At 37.3% G+C, this 23,862-nt stretch overlaps 1 protein-coding gene across 1 annotated transcript in view; it reads left to right on the top strand.

The window, feature by feature from the left end:
- EXOC4 (exocyst complex component 4) overlaps positions 1–23,862 on the top strand; it is a 356,359-nt gene that overhangs the window by 259,250 nt on the left and 73,247 nt on the right. Inside the window, exons 12-13 of the mRNA XM_075208546.1 lie at positions 14,622–14,758; positions 18,513–18,668. Coding sequence (XP_075064647.1) covers positions 14,622–14,758; positions 18,513–18,668 — 293 coding nt within the window. The remainder of the gene's footprint in view (positions 1–14,621; positions 14,759–18,512; positions 18,669–23,862) is intronic.

Genomic DNA, 23,862 nt, shown 5'->3' with positions numbered 1-23,862 from the left:
GATCTGGATTAAGTCTTAGATTATGTCACACTGGTGATTTTTAAGATACAGTTTTCCACAGTGGAAATTTTTATGAGCAATTCATGGGCGATTTTGTTTCTGCTGCAATTTTACATTGCTGAAAACCACTACTGTAATTTTTGAGTGGTGTTCTAGTGATTTTGAGGTTTGACATGTCGAGAAATAATGCAGTGGATATCCGTTGTCTGCCAGGTAGATGTCAGATAACATTGATTTCATTACAGTTGCATTTTCTTGATGCGATGGTGATAATAAAATTCAAATGTGCTTATAAGATTTTTAAGAGAATTGTTACAGAAAGAGAAGAGTAGAGGACCTAGCAATGAGCCATGTGGTACTGCAACTAATAGAGGAAGCGGAGAGTGGGTCCAGAGAAGTAAATATAGAAGGAGCGGTTTCCTTAGTAGGATGAGAAACCGGGTAGAATAGTTTCCTGAAAGTCTTTGTGATGTAGCAGTGAAAATAGAGTGGTATACTGAATCACATGCAGCACAGAGGACTAGAAGACTTAGAAGTAAATATGGCCTTTTATACTTAGCAATGCTCACATTGACCACCTTAGTGAGTGCAGTCCAGTCTCTGTGCAGTACTAGGAATGAAAGCCTGACTGAATTAGTGTCCAATAGGTTGTTTGAGGCAAGTGTAAAGAAGCCATATAAGAGGCTTGGAGGGGCATTGAAACTGAGAGGTGGGACGGTAGTCTGAGAGAGAATTTGTAAATTTGTTGAAAATTAATAGTTGAGATTGAGATGTCTGCTGGTAGGAGGAGGTTTGGTTGAGTTAGAGTGCAAACAAGTTAAAGTGGTGGAGGAGAGCTTGCAGGTGGTTAAAATAATGATCTGTGAGAAGGAAAGCAGTGTTAAAAAAAATCAGAAACTGAACAAAGTCTGGAGAAAACAAGATCATGATGAGTAGAAGAGTTGGTCCACTGAGAGACACCAAGTGGAGGAGGTTATAGAAAGGAGATGTAGATAATCAATAGATATGTTGAAATCACCCTAGATCCCATAGATTCTCCAAAGCAAAACAGGCTTGTCTTAGCAATTTTGGGGTGTTGTTTAAGTAGACTGAAACGTAGTCTAAAGTGCTTTGACTTTCAAGTCGAGAATACTGGGAGATAGGACTACTCACAGTAGTGAAATGCACATTACTGTTCAGTGTCACCTTCAATTTTAATGCAACTTTGTTAAATTAAAGTCTGATGCATAACTTACCCCACACTAGTCCTTACTATATATATATATATATATATATATATATATATATATACACATATATAGGTGAGTAGTAAGTGGTTACTGACAAGAGTAAGGATTTCACAGAATGTAGCAATACAGGTAGTTCAATGGAAAAACAAACCACAATGAACAGCAAGGAGCATAGACAGGAGCAGGCATATCTAGTCAATGACACATGTGCAGTAATTAACAGGAGGGGAAGTTAACGCCTGCTATGAGAGAAAAGTAATAGAACAATAGCAGCACCCATAGTAAGCCAGAGGTAATGCAGGCCTGATACATTATATAGAGTCCATCACTAGTACAGCAGACAGGCGCTGCAGAGGTAAAGCAGCATCCCTGTGGGTGATGCTGCAGAGGTAATGCAGCATTCCTTTGTGTGATGCTGCAGTGCAGACGGATGCAGATCCTGACACTTTTTTTTATTTTTTTTTATTGAAAGTTAATTACACAAATACAGAAGTAATACAATAAGATCAGGAAAACAACTGCGGGTATGATGAGATCAGCAAGTAAATACACTTCTGTAGGAAAAGTAAGCAGAGTTATCCCAATTGAATAGACCATCAGGTTTTTAGGTTTAGGTGAATAAGGCGAAAGATAAGAGAGGACAGAAGAAGCATGGAGGAGGAGAAATAAGGGCAGGAGAAAAAGAGAAGAAGAGAGAGGAAAAAAGTGAGGGAGTAAAGTAGATAACGTGGCTAGGGCCGCAAAGAGGGGGGAAGAATGAGGGGGGCTAGGCATTATAAGGGAAACAAAGTCACTATGTCAGGGGAAGGGAGAGCCGTACTGAAAGAAGGGCAACCAAGGGTCCCACACTATATTGAAGGATTTAGAGGAGTGATTAATAATGCCTGTCATAAATTCTATGCGGCTGACATACCATGTTTGATTTATGACAGTTGGGAGGGTGGGGAGAGCAGTTTGCTTCCAATCCGCAGCAATTTGGGAGGTAGCGGCTGAGGTTGTGACAAGCTAGTTTGTTTTGATGTTGGGTCGCAGCGGGAAACCCGAGGGGTAGAAGAAAAAATTTGGGTTCAAGTGGGACAACAATTTGGATCAGGGATTGGATCAGGTTCTTAATATCTAGCCAGAACTGGGCTAACTTTGGACAGTCCCATCAGATATGAAGAAACGTGCCCACTCCAAAGCATGCACGCCAGCACCTGTCTGAAGAGCCAGGCAGATCCTGACACTTTTAATGGCTACTTCTACCAGGATAATGCGCCAAGTCACAAAACTCATGTCATCTCAAGCAGGTTCCAAAAACAGGATAATAAGGTCAGTGTACACCAATGACCTCCACAGTCCACAAGATCTCTCAATCCAATAGAGCACCTTTCAGATGTTGTGGAATGGGAAAGTCAAAGCACGAATGTGCAGCCAAAAAAATCTTGATCAACCGCGCAAAGTTGTCATGCCAACATGGACCATTATCTCTAAGGAATGTTTCTAGCACCATGCCACAAATAACTTAGGCTGTTCTGGGGGCAAATGAAGGTCCTACCCACTACTAGAAAGATGTACCTGTTAACGTGGCCACTGAGTGTATTCTATGATTTATTTCTATTACATTTTTCTTTATTGCTGCTTTATACCTAGCGAACAATAATAACAGCAAATAATAATAGGTTGCTAATGCAAAGGCTTTCATTTAAACTAATGTCCAAAATCGGAATTTATTTGCTCTTTTATTATCAGAGGAAGGCAATAACCAACACAAAAGAATAATATTTGCTTGGAAAATCCTCAAGAAGTCTTGGGAGCTAAATAGAATCATTTAATTATTCAATAATATTTGCATTATAAAAACATAGATGTAGTAAACGTTGACAGACACAATGGTGGCTTGCACAGTGTTTCAATGTACCACTGGGCTATGCAGAGAAGGAGTGAACACCATTCTCTGCTGTCTGCAAGCCACACTGCGGAGAACTGCAGAGACAACTACACCACTTTCGCAATGCAGCTATTTTTACAGCAGACTGCCTACCCTGGATGGCAGGGGAACATAATATTGGGAATAGCTGATTAGCACTAGTTAATGATCAGCAAATCACCATTTAATGCAGTTTTTCAGAAATTTATAAACTCAGCACAATGGGGATAAAGTGAAATTTCTGTAGTTATTCAAGTGTCTGTTCTCCGGGAATAATTTTAGGTATAAGAATTTAACCTACGGCATTTACAAATTGACATGTTTATTCACTAGAATTTCCTTAAAAATTGTCACAGCTGATACACAAACCTGCAACTTCTGTCTAATCAGGGGCTGATTTTCATATGTCCAGATTTTCTTTTGTAGTGTAAATTATGTTAGAATCAGGATGTAAGTTACAACAGTAATCTCTGGGGAAACGCGCATGCCAATCTATAATTCTGACACTGCTCCTCACAAAATTGTTTTCAGCTCAAAACACTTTGGGTTTTAAAAGAATATATTTGTTTTTTTGGGATGTGTTGTTTTTTTTAAAGCCAAGACAACTGATCCAGTGCAAACCGTATAATAAAGAAAAGTCATAAATACACGATTGGTGTTCTCATTTTGTTCTTATCATGATCAAATGACCCAGCTTGTCCAACAAAATAAATACAGACATTCTGTTGTTGAATTCTTTCATGTTATTGTGAGCCTTCCAAACAGACACACAATTCATCATTCTAAACCATTTAACGAACTCTTGCTGCTGTCTTTAATTAAAGGACCATTAAACCTAAATCACAATTTGTATGGCATAAAATACTATACATACTATAGTATACATATTTGCAAATACATAGTGTGATGCTGACACCCGGAAGACTGACACACCCACTTCTTACTTGGATAACTGTGTTTTTATTGTTCATATCACAATAACACAGCGCTCTTTTGTCAGGATGACAGCAGCCGAACCTAACCTTGGCTAGACACAGTACTCCTTTCTAGTTACCGGCAAATTAGATGGCATTGGTCGTTACACTTACAACAACAAATATCTTTTATACTCCTCCCAAGCAATACTTTACAAATAAAGAAAATAAACTAATTGTGTGCTGTATGAAAGACTGAGTAGCAATTTAACTCTGTCTGCTGTCTTTTCATGCAGACTCTATTGGGGTGTTTATACAAAAAAAGGTACATAAGGCGCATACAGCAAGTCCAGCATAGATATAGTCCACGATTGTCCTCAGACAAAGACGCTTCTCATATGTCCAAATAGTCAAATATTCTCAAAATGGAGTTCGTCAAAACAACAGGATTTATTCCACAACATATAAAGTTCCAACATAAAAACATTTGAAGTTCCAACATAAAAACATTTCCTTCATACAAAATCCCAGCTTAAAACAACCAATGGACTCGTACCAGACATAAGTGAGAAGTCAGCGTGTAGTTAGTAAACATCCCGGGCAAACACCGCTAGCTGGATCACTCTCCTCCGGCTCGTGTAACACTGCTTGTGAAGTGGGCGGATCTGTGTTTGCCGACGCGTTTTGACCCCGCCTCTGGGGTCTTTGTCAAGGTACCATTTTATGTTGGAACTTTATAAGTTGTGGAATAAATCCTGAGGATAATACGCCAGGTTCTCGGTCTGTTTTTCTCCCCTTTTATATGTTATGATCGGGAAACCATTGGAGAGAATAGCTTGGTGTGATACTTATATCGACATCTACAAGTTAACTTATTTCCCATTACGTAAGAGCTCCAGTTCTTTTTGCCTAACACGTGTGGTGGTGATTAGAGTAATCAATAGTCTACACAGGGTGTATTTTGGTAGTTCTGGACATAGGAGTTTAACAAATAGTTGATTTGAAGTCCAATTATTGATCAACATTATTTATCTTTTCTATTAAATTTTTCCATCTATCAACTTATGTGGAGATACCGCAAAAGACAGGAAGGTCTCGCTACACGATATCTGTTTTGACGAACTCCATTTTGAGAATATTTGACTATTTGGACATATGAGAAGCGTCTTTGTCTGAGGACAATCGTGTACTATATCTATGCTGGACTTGCTGTATGTGCCTTATGTACCTTTTTTTGTATAAACTGTATGATTGAATATGGTGGCATTCCTTGAGGTAATTAGGCAGCTGAAGCAGGGAGCGCTGTTTTGGATCACTGTTTTTGATTATCTATTGGGGTGTTACTTATGCCTATGCAGGAGAGGTGTAGCAAATAACACTCCTTGTCACATACCCCTACCCTTAGCGTCGGCAACCTCTGTGACATAGAAACATCGGAGAACACATCTTTATGAGAAAGGCCATCTGCATTTTTATGCAGACTACCTGGTCTATGCTCTACTGTAAAATGGTAGGCTTGGTGCGCTAAGAACCACTGCGTTACCAGATAAAAGATGAATCCAACCTTTATCTGAACAGGGGTGAGAGTTCACGTTGACCACTGGTAATGATGTGTATACATCCCTTTTACACATTGTATATAATAAAGGGCTGTCCCCATATAGACAGACTGTTGTGTAAACACCCCTCTTATACATGATACAAAATGAAGAGCTCTCTCTTTTACAAACATGTTTGGAGGCGTTTTAGATCATCTGCGCTTGTGAGTGTAGGGTCGCTGCCTGATGGAAGGTTAAGGAGTTCCAGTCCTGCAACTTTTGCTCTGTTAGGTGTTTTCCGTGGCACTGGTTTCGTGGGTGTGTATTTTCTTCTTTGCTCACCTAGATGTTGTGATCCTGTTTTTTTGTTCTTAAGTTTCCTGTTGATCGCTGTTCAGGTTGTGTTGGTTGTTGAATGTGGGTATACGAATGGAGAGAAAAAAAGCGGCAAGGAAGAGGGGAAAAAAGGAAAAGGGGGGATTTTGGGGACTTATCTTTATGGGGTCTATGGTAGAACTAGAGTCTCTTGGGTTAATGGCCGTTTGTCTTGCTATATAAAACTTCCAATGTTTATAGCTTGTGGATGCGACTGGCAATGTTTATAGCTCAGGATGTTTGCTGTCTACAGCTCTTGATGTTAAAGCTTTCACATGTTAATCTGCTAGCTCAGCCATGTGCTGTTCTTATATTAGTAATGGCAAAGTTAAGAGCTGTTCATTTTTGCATTTGGTGTTAGTAGCTATAAATGTTAATAGCTGTGTGTCCCTATTGTAAAGAGCTACAGCATTTGCTATATAAATATATGATGATGATGTGTGTTTTAATGTGTAATGGTGGGCATGGTGATGTGGTGTTTGTTAATGCGTTGAACTGGATGGTTAATGTCGGTAGTGGTATGTGTATAGTGTTGGTGAGGTGTGTTAAATGTGTTGTTGCTTGTGTGGCCTAGTGGTTAGCACTTCTGCCTCACAACACTGGGGTCATGAGTTCAATTCCTGGGCATGGCCTTATCTGTGTGATGTTTGTATGTTCTCCCCGTGTTTGCGTGGGTTTTCTCCGGGTGCTTTGGTTTTCTCCCACACTCCAAAAACATACTGGTAGGTTAATTTTCTCTTATCAAATTGACTCTAGTCTCTCTCTCTCTCTCTCTGTCTGTCTGTATGTTAGGGAATTTAGACTGTAAGCTCCAATGGGGCAGGGACTGATGTGAGTGAGTTCTCTGTACAGTGCTGCGGAATTAGTGGTGCTGTATAAATGATGATGATGCCAATCTGTAATTCTGGGGCACAGTGATTTCTGTGTGCTGCTCTATGTAGTGCATTTAGTTAGTGTGGGATCCAGTAATAAGTGTCTGTTATTTGTGCGCTTCCACCGAGGTTTGTCATACTTTGCACTTTCATACTCCCACATGAGGATTCCTAGTGCAATAGCTGCTGTTGAGACTTAATTTCCCATCTGTATAGGTTGACAGGTAGACCCGGCTCCTTTAAGTAGCTGGAAGCTTTCAGATCAGCAGGGTCTGTGTTCTGCTCCGCAGATATTGAATTGGAAAGCCTATGGGACTACTGCGGGGGTTCCTTATATCTTTTTGTGTGACATTTACTGCATCCCAGGACACTACCTCTGAGACAAGAGAGACAGCAGAAGCAGTGGAGAGGCACATGGGAGATCATACTGGAGTCTAGTCACTGGGATATGCTTTAGTACAAGACCCTCACGCTGCACAGTGGGGACCTGGGAGATTAGCCTACCTTTCCGGGAGTCAGGGAGATCTCCCAATAATCCAGGGTTCTCCTGGTCATTCCAGGAGAGAAGGCAATTATACATGTAGTTTTGATAATTCTAATATTAATAGCACAGTAAAAACCTAAATGAAATGAACAATTCATAGACCAGTTTGGCTGGTTGGTGTGAGGAGATTACTTATGCCTGGAATCCCCCCTCTAGACCAGAGTTACTGATTAAAATATGAAGAAAACCTGTTGACCTGGCATATCTACTAAACGTGTACACTTGCCCTGTCTTGGTTTCTGCAGGGCATTTGGATTTGTAGGCTGTTATGGAGCAGTACATATATAGATTCTTATACTGTATGTATAGACAAAGAATATGAATATTTTGGTTAAAGTTAAATTTGAAATCCCCCTTGTCAAAATCTATCTCTTGGCCATGAAGTTATTAACACATTTAGGGGCTGATTCAGTTCAGGGCAATTCTCCTGCTGAAATCTCCGCTAATGTTTCCTTACTACCCATAGAGGGAAAAATGCGATAAGATTCCTTACCATAATAAACGGCAATGTGAGCAGCATGGTGATATCTGGCAGTGCATCATGCTGAAGTTAAACTTCCCCTCATAATTCTTTTAGAAATTCGCAATAATACTGTACCTTCCTCCTCTCTCTTTGTATTGTGCAGTCTGCTGCTATGCCTTGGAATTTAGTTTTCGGAGGATATCACTTACCTGGCATCTGAAGGATCCCCAAAGGCTGCTGCAGTCAAGGGAGGCTGTCAATGGACACTGCAGAAATGAGAATTATTCCCCAATATCTGCCATGCCCTTTTGCCAAAAGGGTTTATTAATATATGCAGTGTGTTGTACATTGAGAACTTACTGCTGGTAGGTGTAAGGTCGGCCTCCCCTCACTGGGCTGACTCTTGGGGAGTCGCTGGATTTGGTGGATTTTCAGTACACAGGTAAACAATATTTTACATTTATATGTAATTAAGAATATGCATCCAAGCAAAATCTTTGGTTCTGGGTGGAAATTACCTTCGTTGATGCACATTTATAAGGACAGTAGATTTTTTTTTTATATTTAACTATAATTTTAATGAGAGCAACATGTTTTGTTTTGTGTAGACCGAATTTTTAAGCAGGAAAGAAAAAACACCTTGTCAAAAGGCGCCTGGTTAGTTAATACCTGTCTAATTACAGCACAGTACATGATTCACTCTGTGTAAATGCAATACACTAAGCTGGCTTCCATATCTATACTCCTCACCTATCGTGTTTCGAGCGCTCAGTGTAAAACCCCATCTAAAGTCCTTATCCAGTAGTGTGGCTAATGCCTATATACAAAGCAGCTCGTACGGTACCATTTTTTGTACTGCCAGATTTGCTTCCACCACACCCCGTCTCTTACATAAAGTGAGTCTACTGATCTTTAAAGGACAATTAAAGCTAGATCTTTAGAATAAAGAAAACTTTTACAGCTTTTACTTTGCCTCAATGATTTGTGAAGACTTTAGCAATAGTTAATCCATTTTAACTGATACCATTTTATATAGGGGAATGAGACAATCACATTCACTATTCTTTGTTAATATGAATGCACTCTATATTATGAATGCAATTTTTTGTTTATCTAGATATACATTGTACAGAAAAGAAATGTATGATTTTAGTTCCTCCTAAAGACATTAGGATCTCTGGTCTCTCCAGATTAGCCATAAAATACAGCTAATCTTTAAGAGACAGACCTCCATTAAAAATCATGAATATTAATGATAATAAAAAAAAAGGAGAGGAAAGTGAGATTCAGATGAAGTCTACCTAATGATTTTCCTTACAAAACATCCCATTTACTGAACACAACCATTTACTCAAATCAAACTCTTTTTAGTCAAACTATTATTCTAAAAATAAATCAAACAATTCTAATGTATATGTAGTTTATAGAACATTATTCAACTAGAGTGTCTCATTGAGGCCATCAAGTTATATGTTTAGTAGATATTCTTCCGGTCTACTAAGAAGTGTCAGCCGATTTTATCCTCTCTCTGTCAACTATGTTCCATACCGAACACTGTCAAACATTTAGGATCCCCATTTAGACAGAGAACAGTCTTGATGCAACTTATTCAAAATATTTCTTCTATGTTCAGTAAATCTTTTCTTCAAAGATCTCGTGGTGGGACCCACATATTGCATTGCAAAACTACACTGCAGCATGTAAATTATAACATACTCACTATTACAGTTTATAACACTCTGGACAAAGATTTTTTTTCCTATTGTTAATTTCCTTCATCTCATTCAACAAATGTTTACAAGCAAGGCAGGCGGATTTCCACATCTGAAAGAACCAGATGGTAATTTGGCTTATTCCTATTGGACTCGTTAGAGCTCAAAAATATTGGTGCTAGTATGTTTTTGTGGATCAGTACCTTTTATTTGAGGAGAATTTTAGGTTTATCATGCATAACCATTTTTAATATAAGCTCTGGTTGTGAAATAGGATCATTTTTCTTTATTACTTGTTTGACATTATATGAAAGTCCATTAAATTTGGCAATGAATGCACTATCAAAAAGGAAAAAAAAATATGCCAAATTATTCTCCACAAGTTTCATATGATATGTGAGTTCAAAGAGACAACCAGGTTTTGTAAATAATAACATAAAATGATAAATTTATAATTAAGAGACTCTATCCCAGACATAATAGAAAGTCTTGAGGGTGCTTATAAAGACTTGTGAACTTGATTACAAATGATAATAGATAGAAGTGATAGGAAATGAGGCAAACAGAAACCACTATTCATCCCAGGAGATGACTCCCATTGGTCAAGGCATGGTTTTGCACACCGTTGCTTAAAAGTCTCTAACGTAAGCTTGTAGAAACAATCAGTACTAGGACTCCCCCTTTATCTGTGTTGGAAAGAATTCTGACCAACATTTAACAATATTATCACTCAGATTTTGAGGGCATAGTTTGCTTTTAGAGGATCCTGGAGCATAAAATAAGGGTAGTTCTAAATATGATGTCATCCCATAATTCATGCAGTATTTCCAAAGCAAATGGATCCTCTTTGTCCATAAGAATAAATGAAAAATGTTCTTGCGGTTTTTTTTTTGCATTTGTTTAGTGTTGAAATATTTTTTCCTACAGAGGGACTGTTAAGTACCACATGTAACTAAAATACATTTGGTCTGCAGGTAGGGGCATAACGGAGACCTTTATTAAGCAATTTTTCTTCCACAGGTTTTAGCGGTCTGCTAGACAATTAAAAACACCTTATGTTTTCAATGGATTCTCATTTTTCTGGTAAAACTAAGATTGTCTCCCTCTTCTTTTCCCATTCACTCTCTTCTTGTGCATTTGGCTACAGGGATTGGAAAGAATTCCGATGTTCCAGATTCTTTATCCATGATGAATCCAGATCTAAAAAAAAACTACTACTTTCTAGATTTGTGCCCCCTTTAATTTTAGGCCTAACAGCTAATTGAGATGCTTTATCTGAATTTATAAAGTGTTTTATTTGACAAGAGGGTGATGATAACCTTCTGCTACCACTGAATACTCCTATATTTTTATTATCCGCCTATGACACAAAGTCAGATTGTGCCAGATCAAGTTTGAACTATATTGAGGGAGTTGAAAGTCATCTTTTGGAAGTGCTTCTAAGCTGGGACTTGTTGTTCCAAAATAGAGTAGGAACATTTCTCTGTTGGTCCTCATCACCTCCATATGATTAATGTTAAAATGTTCTTTATTTGAAAGAAACAGCTGTTATTGGGCTCACTTTATGTGTTTAGCATATTTTAACATATATTAATCTATAATTGAATGTGGCCACATAATAGAAAAATGATTATAGTGTGTTTTGTATTGCCCTATGATTTAGAAATTTAAGCAACATGTACTCTTTTTTTTTTACTTTTCATTGTTGAAATAGGTGGTGATGCTGTACTTGTTTCTCTTCTAGCTTTGCTCCCTTAACCTCAATGGTTTGCAATATTTCAATATGCTGAAAATCATGAGTAAATGAGACCTTGCTGCCGGGCAAAGCGCAGTTCAGCTGCACACATAGCAATACCAAATCATCCATTAAAAGTTGGTACTTATATTTAAAATAAATATATATATATATATATATACGGTATATATATACCACTTCGTACATAGAGGATGCTAAATGTTGCCTGGATTGAACTCTGATTAGCAGCACCATGTGTTTACAAGCTCTAAAAACAAACATCAGCTTATTATTAATCATTTTGCATGTATATATAAGTAACTTTGTGCTACACTGTGTACCTGTATATTTTTAAATTACTTAAGCAAAAACTTCTTGCCAACCTCTATCAACTCCCCCAATGTGTCAGAATTTTTCTTTTGGCTTTTTTCCTTATTTCTTGGCTTGACTTGGCTATCAAAGTGAGAAGACATTCCCTTGAATTCTTCTATAAGTGCGTTCAGCTATGCATGCTGGTGTACAGGCATCACTACTAGTATGACCAACTAGCCAGGATCACTTTCCCATAAGTTTCTGGCAATGTAGGAGTTATGCCGATTCCATCAGCTGAACCAGAAGTTTCCATCGCCCAGTGTGTGCTAAGAGGAGGACAGTGGGAGCTGAGTCAGCAGAAGGTGTCAATGTATAATGGATGATTAGCCGCAGCCCTTCCCTACAGACAGGTGATGCTGCATGGAGCAGAACGTTCCAGCTCTTCCAGGTTGCCACCAGAAGCAGCAGCTTCTTGAAATTGATGGCATGTTGATTTATAGACGAGCATTTCTTCCCTAATGAGAGCTGCCACCTCGGGTCACTAGATCCCCCTGCCGAAGAGACCCTGTCACTGACAACAGTGGAAATGAGTAATGTTCGAAAGTCTCTCGCTGGGGATTTAATGCTTCTCAGCATTCTATGAAGTAACTGTAGGTAACCAGAGAATGAAACGCAGATGAGGCGAGTGTCTCTCACTATGCATACACTATTTCTAATTTCATGCACTTGGTCCACTTGCTTTTAGCTAGGTGCAAACAATATGTTGATTAGTAACACATAAATGAGTTTTTATTCCTGAATGCAGTCTATAGCCTAGTCATTTTTATTCTAGAATGAAGTCTAGTCATACTGGCCAAAACACTATCTCTTTCATCTAACTTTTCTTCAAATAACTATTCTTTCAAATAAATGTAATTAGTTGCAATTTGTTATAACTGGGGCTTGCTATAGATTGTGGGCATCAAACTCACACTAACTGTAAGTTAGTAATAAGCCTCACCCCAATTTATTATTTTAGAATTATATATTGCTCAAAACGTTAGAGAACGTAACTGCATGCAACAAACTATGACTCAACTATGACATAATCTCCAGGGCAGCTGGGCGCAGAGATACAGATTTTGTCACTTTTATCTGTGCTGTTAAAAGCACAACCTATTGGTGTTTTCTCTATGTAATTGTCAATTGTAAATATTAAGGGTTACATGATGTAATATATTCTTATAGTACGGTACCTAGTTACTATGAAGGTGCTACTAATTCAGCTTTCAGAGCTCACCAGAATGCTATTGATTTTGTTTCTCTTCCCCATAATGCCTTTATTTCTTGCCAGTGTCCTTCTGTTAGTGTTATTCAGAAGTTATAATCCTCTCACAGCCAGAAGTATGGGAACATGGCCTAATGCCGAGGGATGATTGTTATATCATTGGGGCACTTAGTGATGTCCAAATGTTGTCAAAAATGCCAAAGAGAAGGGAATAAGCTGACACATCCAAATTCCTAAATCTGTTCATAGCATGTGTAGAGGTATATAATAAAACTATATCTAACATATGCTAATGTGTGCATGTAAGTGTCATTCATGGTTAACCATGAATGCTTGGGCCTGTGTATATGGTATCCATTTGTTGCATCACACCTTCTCTAAACGTGTGAAAAAATTCAAACAATCCACCACTGTACCCATTATACCGCTCATAGCCTATCTTCAACCATATGCCTCCTTACCTTTTTCCCTCACCTAAATATTTTTCATATATGCTACACAATAAAAATATAATTTCCCAAATGAATGGAGTGTGATGAAAGCGCTGGAAATAGCAGTGTGTTGTTTTTTTTTGATGGATAACAAGTATTAAGATGGTTTGATGTAGTTTTTTAAGCGCTAAGGCCTTCAAGGAGGTATTTATGATGTTTCTACATACATTTTGTAGGGCTTTATAAATATAATTATACACAACGTGTCATCTGTGTAATTGTGCTGGCTATGATGCAAACAAAATATTTACATAATCTGTGATGAATACATTTTTATTGTATTTTCTAAAACTAGCCACATATGTTATAATTTGCACATTTGACGTAATTGCTAAACCATCGTATCTGTGCCTGGTTTGTTAGTTTATCAGGCCAAGCATCTGGATCCCATCAGTCACTATTAGTGCCTGTAGCCATATATAATGATAGTGGTAATTGTCCAACTGCATTTTCAAGCAGGAATGATTACAGATACAAATAGATAATTATCATAATAAAAGAATCAAGAGTGTAATCATTGCCTTCTTTGGCTGCCTGTAATGGTCAGCAAACATGGTGATTTATTGGCAATTTGGTTTAAATCGCACATTGGTCAACGAGATTGGCATGTATGTGTCCCACTTAATGTTACATATATAATAAGTTTGTATGCTGTAGTTCTGTGTTTATGAATGTGGACAAGTATATAGGCAGATTTGTGTACACACCACAATCCCAGACCAACCAGATTTGATTATGCACAGAAGGCCAAGGTTGCACAGATTTGCATAGCAAGTGCAATGACTTTATCTATAGACCAGTGTCCTCATCAGCCAACCAGATTTTTCAAACTAACTTATCATGCAGTATGTACAATAGGCCATGTATGTATGTATGAAGTATGGCCAACTGCATTTATTGAAGTGAATTATATTTACTTTGTGCGGCCTTAGTTTACTGCTTAACAATGAAAGCAAAACAATACAGTGTTTTTCAGTTCTGAAAAACTGTAATTGATTCATAGAATTCTTAGTCAGTTACTTTACCTCTTGTGTTCCTACACTGTTTGAAAGTAGCATATGCTATTATACATTTTATAAAGGGGTGTTAAGATAAGAAATAAAAGCTGTCAATTTATCGAAGTCTGTGTTCCAAGAGAAAACTATGTATTATTGTAACTGTTTTTTAAATGTAAGTTTATCACAAATCTGTGAGTACATACCTCTTAGTATGTTGCTGGGCTATTACTAATGTGCAATATAATTTTGTATTACCTCCAAGAGCACCGTCATTGTGGAGAAGAGTATCCAGGACCTGATGAATCTGATGCGTGACCTAAGTGCTTACTCAGATCAATTTCTGAACATGGTGTGTGTGAAACTACAGGAGTATAAGGACATCTGCAGTGCAGCATTCAGGTAACACATCTCATATAAGCCTAGGAAGATTGTTTTGTCCTATACTGCTCCACAATGTGACCCAAAGGCTGGGACCATGTTTGTGGATGATTTTCAGCTTCCTAATAATATATAGAGTGACACATAATGTCCACCAGTTATAAATTAGAGGAGTTGTTAACGATATATCGGCAAGTATGCAAATTTTGCTTTTTGTACACCGCCAGAAGAACGTGGCACATATAGAGGTACTAAAGCACATTCTCTGCTATCACACTGCAAACTAAATGTCCAATCAGCAGAGTAGGTCAAGGATGTGCATTTAGGCCAACGATTGCTTTGTAGCAACTATCGCCAGTTTATCATGAGATTACTTATGACTCTAGGACAGGGGTTGGCAACATTTTTCTATCAGCGTGCTGGTTGAAAATCTTGCCAGATCCAGGTGTGTGTGTGTGTGTGTGTGTGTGTGTGTGTGTGTGTGTGTGTGTGTGTGTGTGTATGTATGTATATATATATGTATATGTATATGTATATATATATGTATATGTATATATATATATGTATATGTATGTATATATGTATGTATATATATGTATATGTATGTATATATGTATATATATGTATATGTATGTATATATATATATGTATATATAACATTAAACTATGTCTTATTTTATTATGCTAATATCATAATATTAATAGTATTTGGACCAACAAATAAACGCACACAGTATATGCCCAAGCTCAAATTCTGCCATATAGTAGTGCCCCCAATTCATATTATGACACATCACTGCCCCCACTTTGTATAATGCCACATAGTTGAACCCCAATTCATATCATGCTTCATAATTGTGCCCCAATTCATTTTATGCCACATAGTTGTGCCCCCAATTCCTGTTATGCCAATTAGATGTGTCCCCAATTCATAGTACGCCACATAGATGTGTCCCCAATTCATAGTACGCCACATAGATGTGTCCCCAATTCATAGTACGCCACATAGATGTGTCCCCAATTCATAGTATGCCACAAAGATGTGTCCCCAATTCATAGTACACCATATATTGGGGATTGTTGTCATTTTTTGATTATTAAACCAAAAACCTTGCAACAGGATTGCATCTTCACAATGTTCTTCACCACAATCTCCTATGGAAAAACAAAGACATCAATATGTTGGTCTTTTTTAATGGTGTCTGTTATGCTATATAAATTTACATAATGCAGCACCTAATTGTAAAATATTTTTCTGGTTATTACTATTGTTAACCTGTAACTTTCATGATAGTGTATGTACAGGGGATAAAATATATTGATTTGTCTTCAATACTGTTACTCTTAACTACTTGATTAAGACCTGTATTATGTATTGACCTCAACATAACTAAATCACAAAATCTTAAAATGGATTCAGTGTTTACTGTGTCGCTCGGGACCTTCAGGACTTAATTAATTTTGCATGCTGGATACTAGGAAAAAGCAATTACACACACACATGCTAAGAACAATCTATATTTTACAGTTTATGTTCTAAATGAACACCAGTGTAGCTATTATATAAACTCAAGCTTTGCATGTGATACCCTCTGGCTCTCAAAGGGCTCAGACTGAATTTATACGTTAGTTATGTTAGTGCATTTGCAAATGTAAAATGAGAAATCAAATTATTGGTGATAGCTTTGATGATTGGATTAACGAAGTACGTTGCAAGCCACAGTGCTAATAGAAAATCTAGAATGCAGGCTTCACACAGACAGATATGATAATCAGCCCACACACACTAATCCACCCAGGTGGAAAATGCAGTCGCTTGGCTTTACTACTTGCATTGCTTGCTTATACATGGCACACATTATGCTTTTATTTCCTACATAGAAAATAAATACCAGGAATGTATACTTAATGGTTTTTGGCAGCATGATTTTTTTCTGTTTTTTTATTTCTTACAAATTAGAGAATTTGCAACTGTGAAACATGAAGGCAAAATGCGCTATTCAGCCTTTTACTGGCTTTCATTTGGAACTGTTAAAAAGTTGACAATCTCTTTTAGTGTTTGGTTAACTCAAGTCCCTAAGTTCCACAAGTAGGTCATAGGTTTCAGTGTCTCCCTTGTGAGAACAACTGGTGTCTCAGTCAAATAGATTAACTCACTTATGCTTGATTTGTTGGGATTTCATACTAAACCTATGTCCAGTATATTATTTACTGATGTAACACTCAGGCTTTGATACCGATGGTGCATGTTTCTTTTTGAATAATGAGCGACCTGTCACTTAACATATTGATCGAGCTGTCTGCACTTAACCATGCTTCCCTTGTCAAACAATGGAGTGTGCACAGTTAACTCAGACAGAGGTATGCTCAACATTTTCCACAGTTACTAAATAGTAAGTGCACGTTCTTAATGGGTAAACATGTGCCATTATCACCTACATTGTTAGTCAACTTACCTCAGGGGAGGGCTGGCAAATGTTAGCCCAGGGGGTAGAACTCGGCAGCCAGTTAGGAACATTTTAAAGGAAAATAAATGCAGGTGAGCCAGTAACCCAGCCCAAGGTAGCTCACTATTGGATCTGCTATCGAATAGGCATAGGGTGTCCTCCTGGTTTCATCTTGAAGCAAGTGACCCGTGCCATATAGATTTTGCCATGCCTGCTACATGTTCTCTTTCGGGTGGGCTATACTATTTAATTATATTGGATTTTAGTTTTAAAAGTATATTTCCAAGTGCTTCCTGGTGGAATTGTGTCCACGAGAATCTGATTTATTATCCCTGCTCTCATTCACCTGTTAATGATTATATATTAACCTGTAATAGTATATTTATAGTAATGTTTACCACTAATTGGACCATTAACTAAAATGTGAGGCAGAGCATAGTCGCTAATGCATACTATTAGCTTTGGTCACTATTAATGATGGCAAATGGCCACTAAACTGTCTCTTAGGTTTTTTCAACTTGTTTCTCATTATGTCCATTTATCAGTCAGACATTTGGGTTTTTTACATTTTGTGCCCATTTGTTTATTAAAACAAAATATGTGTTTCAAGAGCAAAAGATTCAGTTTGTATCCAAACTGTTTGGCTTAAAATAACCTTAGTCATGGTTGTACTTACTTAAAAAGCATTATTTATCTGTATTAAAAAGGAAACTGGACATTAAACTTGTGCATATACAAAATAAGTAAAAAGATACAAAGTAAGGGGAGAAGTAAAACCCATTACACCCACCCGCCTGGGGGGGGGGGGGGGAGGGGAGAAAACAGAAAATGCAGCACATTGATTTAACCATAAAAATCATGGGTGATCTGACTTCAAGATAATGTACTGCATTTATTCCTTGTCTGTCCAGGGATGCAAGATCAGAGCAGATTGATAACTTGTGTCCTGGATCAGAGCCACCAAGAATTCTAATGAATATATCTGTTCTATGCAGTTTAGAAATGTAGTAAATGATATGGTGGGGTCATTGTAAGCCAGTGTGTGGGATGATCGCCTCCAACTTTTCCACCCATGCTTAGCCAGGTCAACTGGTGTAAGGCCTGAGTGTGACTTCATTGGGAACAGAACTAAGTTTTTTTTTTACTGGCCAAGTTCAGCCAGAAAGCCAGCTGATTTCAGCAATACTCAACATTATGAAATGGTCTTTGTTGCATACCAGTTAGTGTAATGTAAGCTATAATTTTCTTCTTAAGAACGTATATCGGTGATAGTCAAATATCAGATGTGTTTTAACTCCAAAATATAACAGGTTTTTTTTCCTTCTTAGAAGTATAGTTCAGTCTGATGAAAAATTGGTGATAAGTGCTTCCTGGGCCAAGGATGATGACATCACCAGGCTTTTAAAGTCGCTCCCCAACTGGTTGAACATGACTCAACCTAAACAATTAAGACCTAAAAGAGAAGATGAAGAAGACTTTATACGGTAAAATTATATTCATGTTTTCAAATTTTGTGTGTTGCATTAAAATATAAATGCTAAAAAGATTTTTCTTATTTTTGGATAAGAAATGTAATGTAGGGTGATTGACAATACTTTGGGGCTAGTAATTTATTGTTTTTATAACCTCACCATTTTGCAAAAGCTTAAAGCCTGGATGATTAGTACTGTGTTTGTCAGACTTATCAGACTGGTAGCAACAGTTCTCCCAGTAACCGTAGGCATTCTGCACATAGTTGAAGATGCCCAAATCCATCTTCTACACAATATTTGAATACAATGTTCTCAACAAATGTCGGTAAGTTCCTGACAGTGTAAAATATATAGGTGTAGCCTCCACATATTACCTAAAAATTCTAGTGTACACAGGGAGTTTAAGAGCTCCAGATTTTACAATGTCAGCCAAGCCTGAAGTAATTGTGATACATACAGAATTACTAGCATTGCCTCATATGTGCTTACTGTCTATTGGTGTTATGGAATAAGAGGTATGATTGGAAGGAGTTTGTATTTCATATTGCGCACTACACAATTAAATGAATTATTACATTCTAAAGGCCTCTCTGATGACGCAAGTACCCCGTATTCCTATCTCCTTTCCTATTTCTCTGGTATAGATCTTTACACAGACATCTCTTCACTGATGGTCAAGATTTTGCCTCCTAGATTTAACATCATAATATCCACGCTGTGTAAAAGGGATAAAGAAAGTAATTTAGTATTTAGAAACCAGTCACTCAAATCTAGGAGCCAACTATATTTTTTATAAGCTAGGGAAAATGTGAATTAATTCCGATCAATAGAAATGAATTCCAATAGTTAGGCACTATAAGTGCATTGGCTCTCTGGCTCCGAGTGTTGGTCTAACCCTGCTGTATAATATTGTGAGAGCTGGTGATTTGTGCTTTTAAAGGTTGAACTGTTTTCAACGACCTTGAAATGGATTTGCATCCATATGAAACCATGTTAAACAAGGAGTTTTTGTATTTAACTGTTAAAAATAGACATGAAATGTTGTGATTACCTTTTCCTTTATTTCTACGCTATTAGAAAACTTGCTGAATTTGCCTCCTATGTATTGAATGCCACTTGCATGTAAGGATACTGTCAGAAAAGAAAAGATGAGGCAGGCTAGATTTATAGTACATTTTTATGTATTGTTTAATGAGAAATTCTACCAACAATTTACAGTAAACTCCTGAACCAATGAGAAAATTTATGCAAATGTTGATTTCCTTTCCTGTATTATTTTAAATAGTTATGTTCGTATGATGATAGGTCTAGCAGTCTACTTGCCTACTTTATACAAGGACTACAATTCTGCTTTCTGTTAATTGTGTTTGCTTTTTGTGTTGTTTCCGAAAACATAAAGAACATTCTTTTAAGAAAAAAAGAACGAAAATGTACTATGCCATGATACTCACCTTTTTTAAAAAAAATAATAATAATAATTTGTTCTATTAACATACATCGCATATTTCATATGTTTGTCTCATTCAATGGAGCCACGAGGGCCATTCAAAATGAAGTGTATTAATGCCTTCTGATTAATATTGCTTGGGCTGTGTTGTATAATCAGATACTGATTGCTCATTTTCATGTTTTTGATGGATAATACCAGCAGAAATATTGAGGGATTATATACCTGCCCTTATTTCTCAAATCTAGGACAAAACAGAATTTGATTACAAACCTGTAGATTGTTGCAGAATGTGATGTAAACATGTGGTGTAAAAACCCTTTGCTTTAATCTTGTGATAATCATCCTGGAATATAACACTTCACAATCAAGCTTTTACAGAAGTCTGCAATCAAGCAACATGGCTGTTCCTTGGCTGTAGAAGAGTTGACCGCTTTTAAACTTAACTAAGCCTAACTAATTCTGTAATCATTTTGGTATCCTACCTCTGGTAGCCTGAACTGGTTGTATTATTTGTAGTCTGCATTCTTACTATAATCAGTGATGCTCATTTATAAAATTGCATTTTTATAGGTAACATATGGATTTGCAGGCAAAAATGGCAGAGTGTGCAGAGGAGCAACGGAAAGTCAGTGGGCTCCCCACTTCTTGCCTTAGCAGGCGTTAGGGAAAGGTGTCATCCTCTTTTTCTGTCACACTGTGAGTGGGGCACTGGGCTGTGAAATCATAGTCCTGCTCCGCACTCCCAGCCTATCACTGACATGGAGGACAAGCAGGTTCACAGGTAGAAGCCTCCATGTCAGCAGCCAGTGATCAGTGACTGGAGCTTTGGGATTATTGAAAACATTGAGTGACATTGTCATCATTTAGTGTTTTAGGCATCCCCTAAACTATGGTGCACCAGGCAAACTCCTTGGTCCAGCTAATGGTAACACTGACTTTTGGTTAATGGAAAGAGTTGGGCGGATTACAACACTCCTTTCTGAGTACAATGAGTGTTCCTACTTTTGTACTCGCATACAAAAATGAGAATTGGTTTTGCAGGTCAAAATTATTTAAATGACAATAGAGGATTGGAAAGGGTAATTTAGGGAGTAGTTCTCTTTTGGGGGGAGGGAGCCTGCCCTGTGGCTCCTGGCAAAAAGGTATTGCTTTTTCCGCCATCAGGAATACAAATTGAGTGAAGCAAATAAGCTGACGACCCCTGCTTTGCACTTTAACTCTTGTAGTACAAGTCATTGTATGCACACAATTTTATCCTACTGTCTCTGTTTTTCCAGTTACCTAATTAGATTGATTATAAGCTCCTTTGAGCAGAGACTTTACTGTGAATTCTAAGGCTACCATAAGTTGCCAGTGAGTTTTGTGACCAAAGAAATGCTTTTATGCTTTTGCACAAATCCGAATTTGCTTATTTTATATGTAATTATGTACAGTAGGGGGTATATACCACAAACATTTTCTTAAATAACACTGAATTGATGAACTCAATACTCATTGAATATTTTCCGTGACACCAGAACTCACTGTTAATACAGATATTATTCACCAGAATTTGTACATATATATCACTTATGTGTTTTATAAATGGAATTAACCATTTCCCTTCCAACTACCCAGTGTTTATGTTTATCCTACATTTAGGATTTTTGTCAGTGGCCTTGCATGGCACTTGCTCTCTTACCATTCTTCAGGGAGTTGGGTGTTTACTGGCTACCTGTAAATAACAATGGAATGCCTGGTAATCAGCTATCTTATAGGGGTCACTGTAATGCCAACCCCAGTGAGGGACAAGGAACATGATGTGATGCCAGCGATATGATACACAGGTGTTTCCAGGATGAAAGAGATGATCTGGTTCTATTAATACTCAGATCATCTCTGCCACAGCCTCCCTCACATCAGATCTTGCATGTTCTGACATAAGCTGGGGTGTCTACGTTATTACATGATAACAGATGCTTTACCTGTAAAAAGTTCATTAAAAGTGTCTTTTATTTATTTATTTTTAAAAAATCTCCAATAAAGGGTATTTATAGTATGTTTGTTTAGTATTCTAGCCAAATCAAGTCATCAAGTTAATGTCTTGAATAAGCTAGGGAAGAATCATGAATAGTATAACATCCTTTTATTATAAGTATAATGCCCATAAATTATAAAGTTACTTACTCCACTCTGTTACCAAAAGAAAGCCTCAGCTTGCATTCCCCCCCCACCCCCCCCCCCCCACCAAAAAAAAAATTAATACAAAATTATCTTGGGTGAAGTAATATAATTTTAGTCAAAAATGTTGGGGCTTTTTGAGGTAAAATTTGGGAATGAACACCTGGCAATGAAGTGGGGGAAATGTATATTGCAACAGTATATACTATGTGCATTCACTGGTGTATTCTTGTGTGTGCATTCACTGGTGAGTTCTAGTTAAGTATTAGATGTTCAGTGCTCTCTATCGTTTTAGCATAAAGTTAAGACAATAAGTTACACAGCAAATTTTATACTCATTGATAAAGGGATTTACATTTGTGAATTTTACTATATTATGTTCCATCTGTTATCTTGTGACCGACTGAAAATATTTTGTCTTGCCGTTTACACAAATAAAACAAGCAGGTATTAGTGTATATTGGATGCAGCAAAGCCCTTGGCACAAGTAAAGAGAGATACATGTATTGAGGCTGTATCCTATGCATTGATCTGCAGTGCTCTGCACTTTCCTGATTACTCCAGCATTCAAAGGTTTTGTGCTTAGAGTTTCAAGTTGTGGGATGCATGAGTCAACAGCCTTCACCCAGTCAAGGTAGGCAGCCACGGTTTCAGCATATTAAGCACATTCTGCTCAGCAGGGCAAAGAAACGAATAATGGACGGATTCTCCTTGTATAATTAGTTTTTAAAGCCCCAAGGACTGTTTGGCACTTGGTGTCCTTCAAGTCATATAAAGGTTACCTCTCATTTCATTAACAGAACAGAAATTTCAGCCCTAGAAGTACATTTATTATTAGCAGACTTGACTTTGATGTGAGAGAAATGAAGAGGAAGAGACGCAGGAGGCATAACAAATCATTACAGCTGTCCCCTGCACAGCCATAGTGGAAAGCCATATGATGGCAGTCACTGTGCTATCAGTAAATGAAGTCACTGTTATCTCTGCTAATGTGTGTTATGTGGCTTAAACACACCACTATTTAAATATTGCCTAGATTGCTACAGTACATGCAGAAAATGTGAATTCATGGAGGTTATTCTAATAGGGTGCAATGTTGCTCTGTTAATGGCTGCTTACAACAGAATCACTAACATTAAGGGACCATACAAATTAATATTTTTTTTTCTGTGCTGTTCATTCATTTTTTTCTCTTTAAAGAAAAAGCTATAAATGTTATAATATGATGAAAGTAGAAAATATTTTTTATTGCAGGTTTTATTTTCTTCTATCTTGTGTACAGATTTGAAATTACAGCGTGCTGCAGGGTTTTTTTCTTCCCCTGTAACTTTTCTGGGGATGGATTTAAAATGCATGCATAAGTTTTATTTGTATTTGTAACATGCAATTTAGATGTAAATGTAAAAACGCATCCTATTTTGAAAAAAACACAAAACAAGTTTTTTTCAATTGGGAAAAAAAGCCTGTGTGACATGTTCATAAGTTTTGGTTGTTGACATTGCGTTTACCAGACTTTTTATGTACAGTTGTTCATGCTATTTATATAGCTGTATCAAATTACACAGCGTTTTACCCAGAATATTGAATCATTCACGT

The sequence above is a fragment of the Mixophyes fleayi genome, chromosome 4 (assembly GCF_038048845.1).
Source record: "Mixophyes fleayi isolate aMixFle1 chromosome 4, aMixFle1.hap1, whole genome shotgun sequence".
Classification (NCBI taxonomy): Eukaryota; Metazoa; Chordata; class Amphibia; order Anura; family Limnodynastidae; genus Mixophyes; species Mixophyes fleayi.
This window is presented reverse-complemented; position numbering and strand designations above follow the sequence as displayed.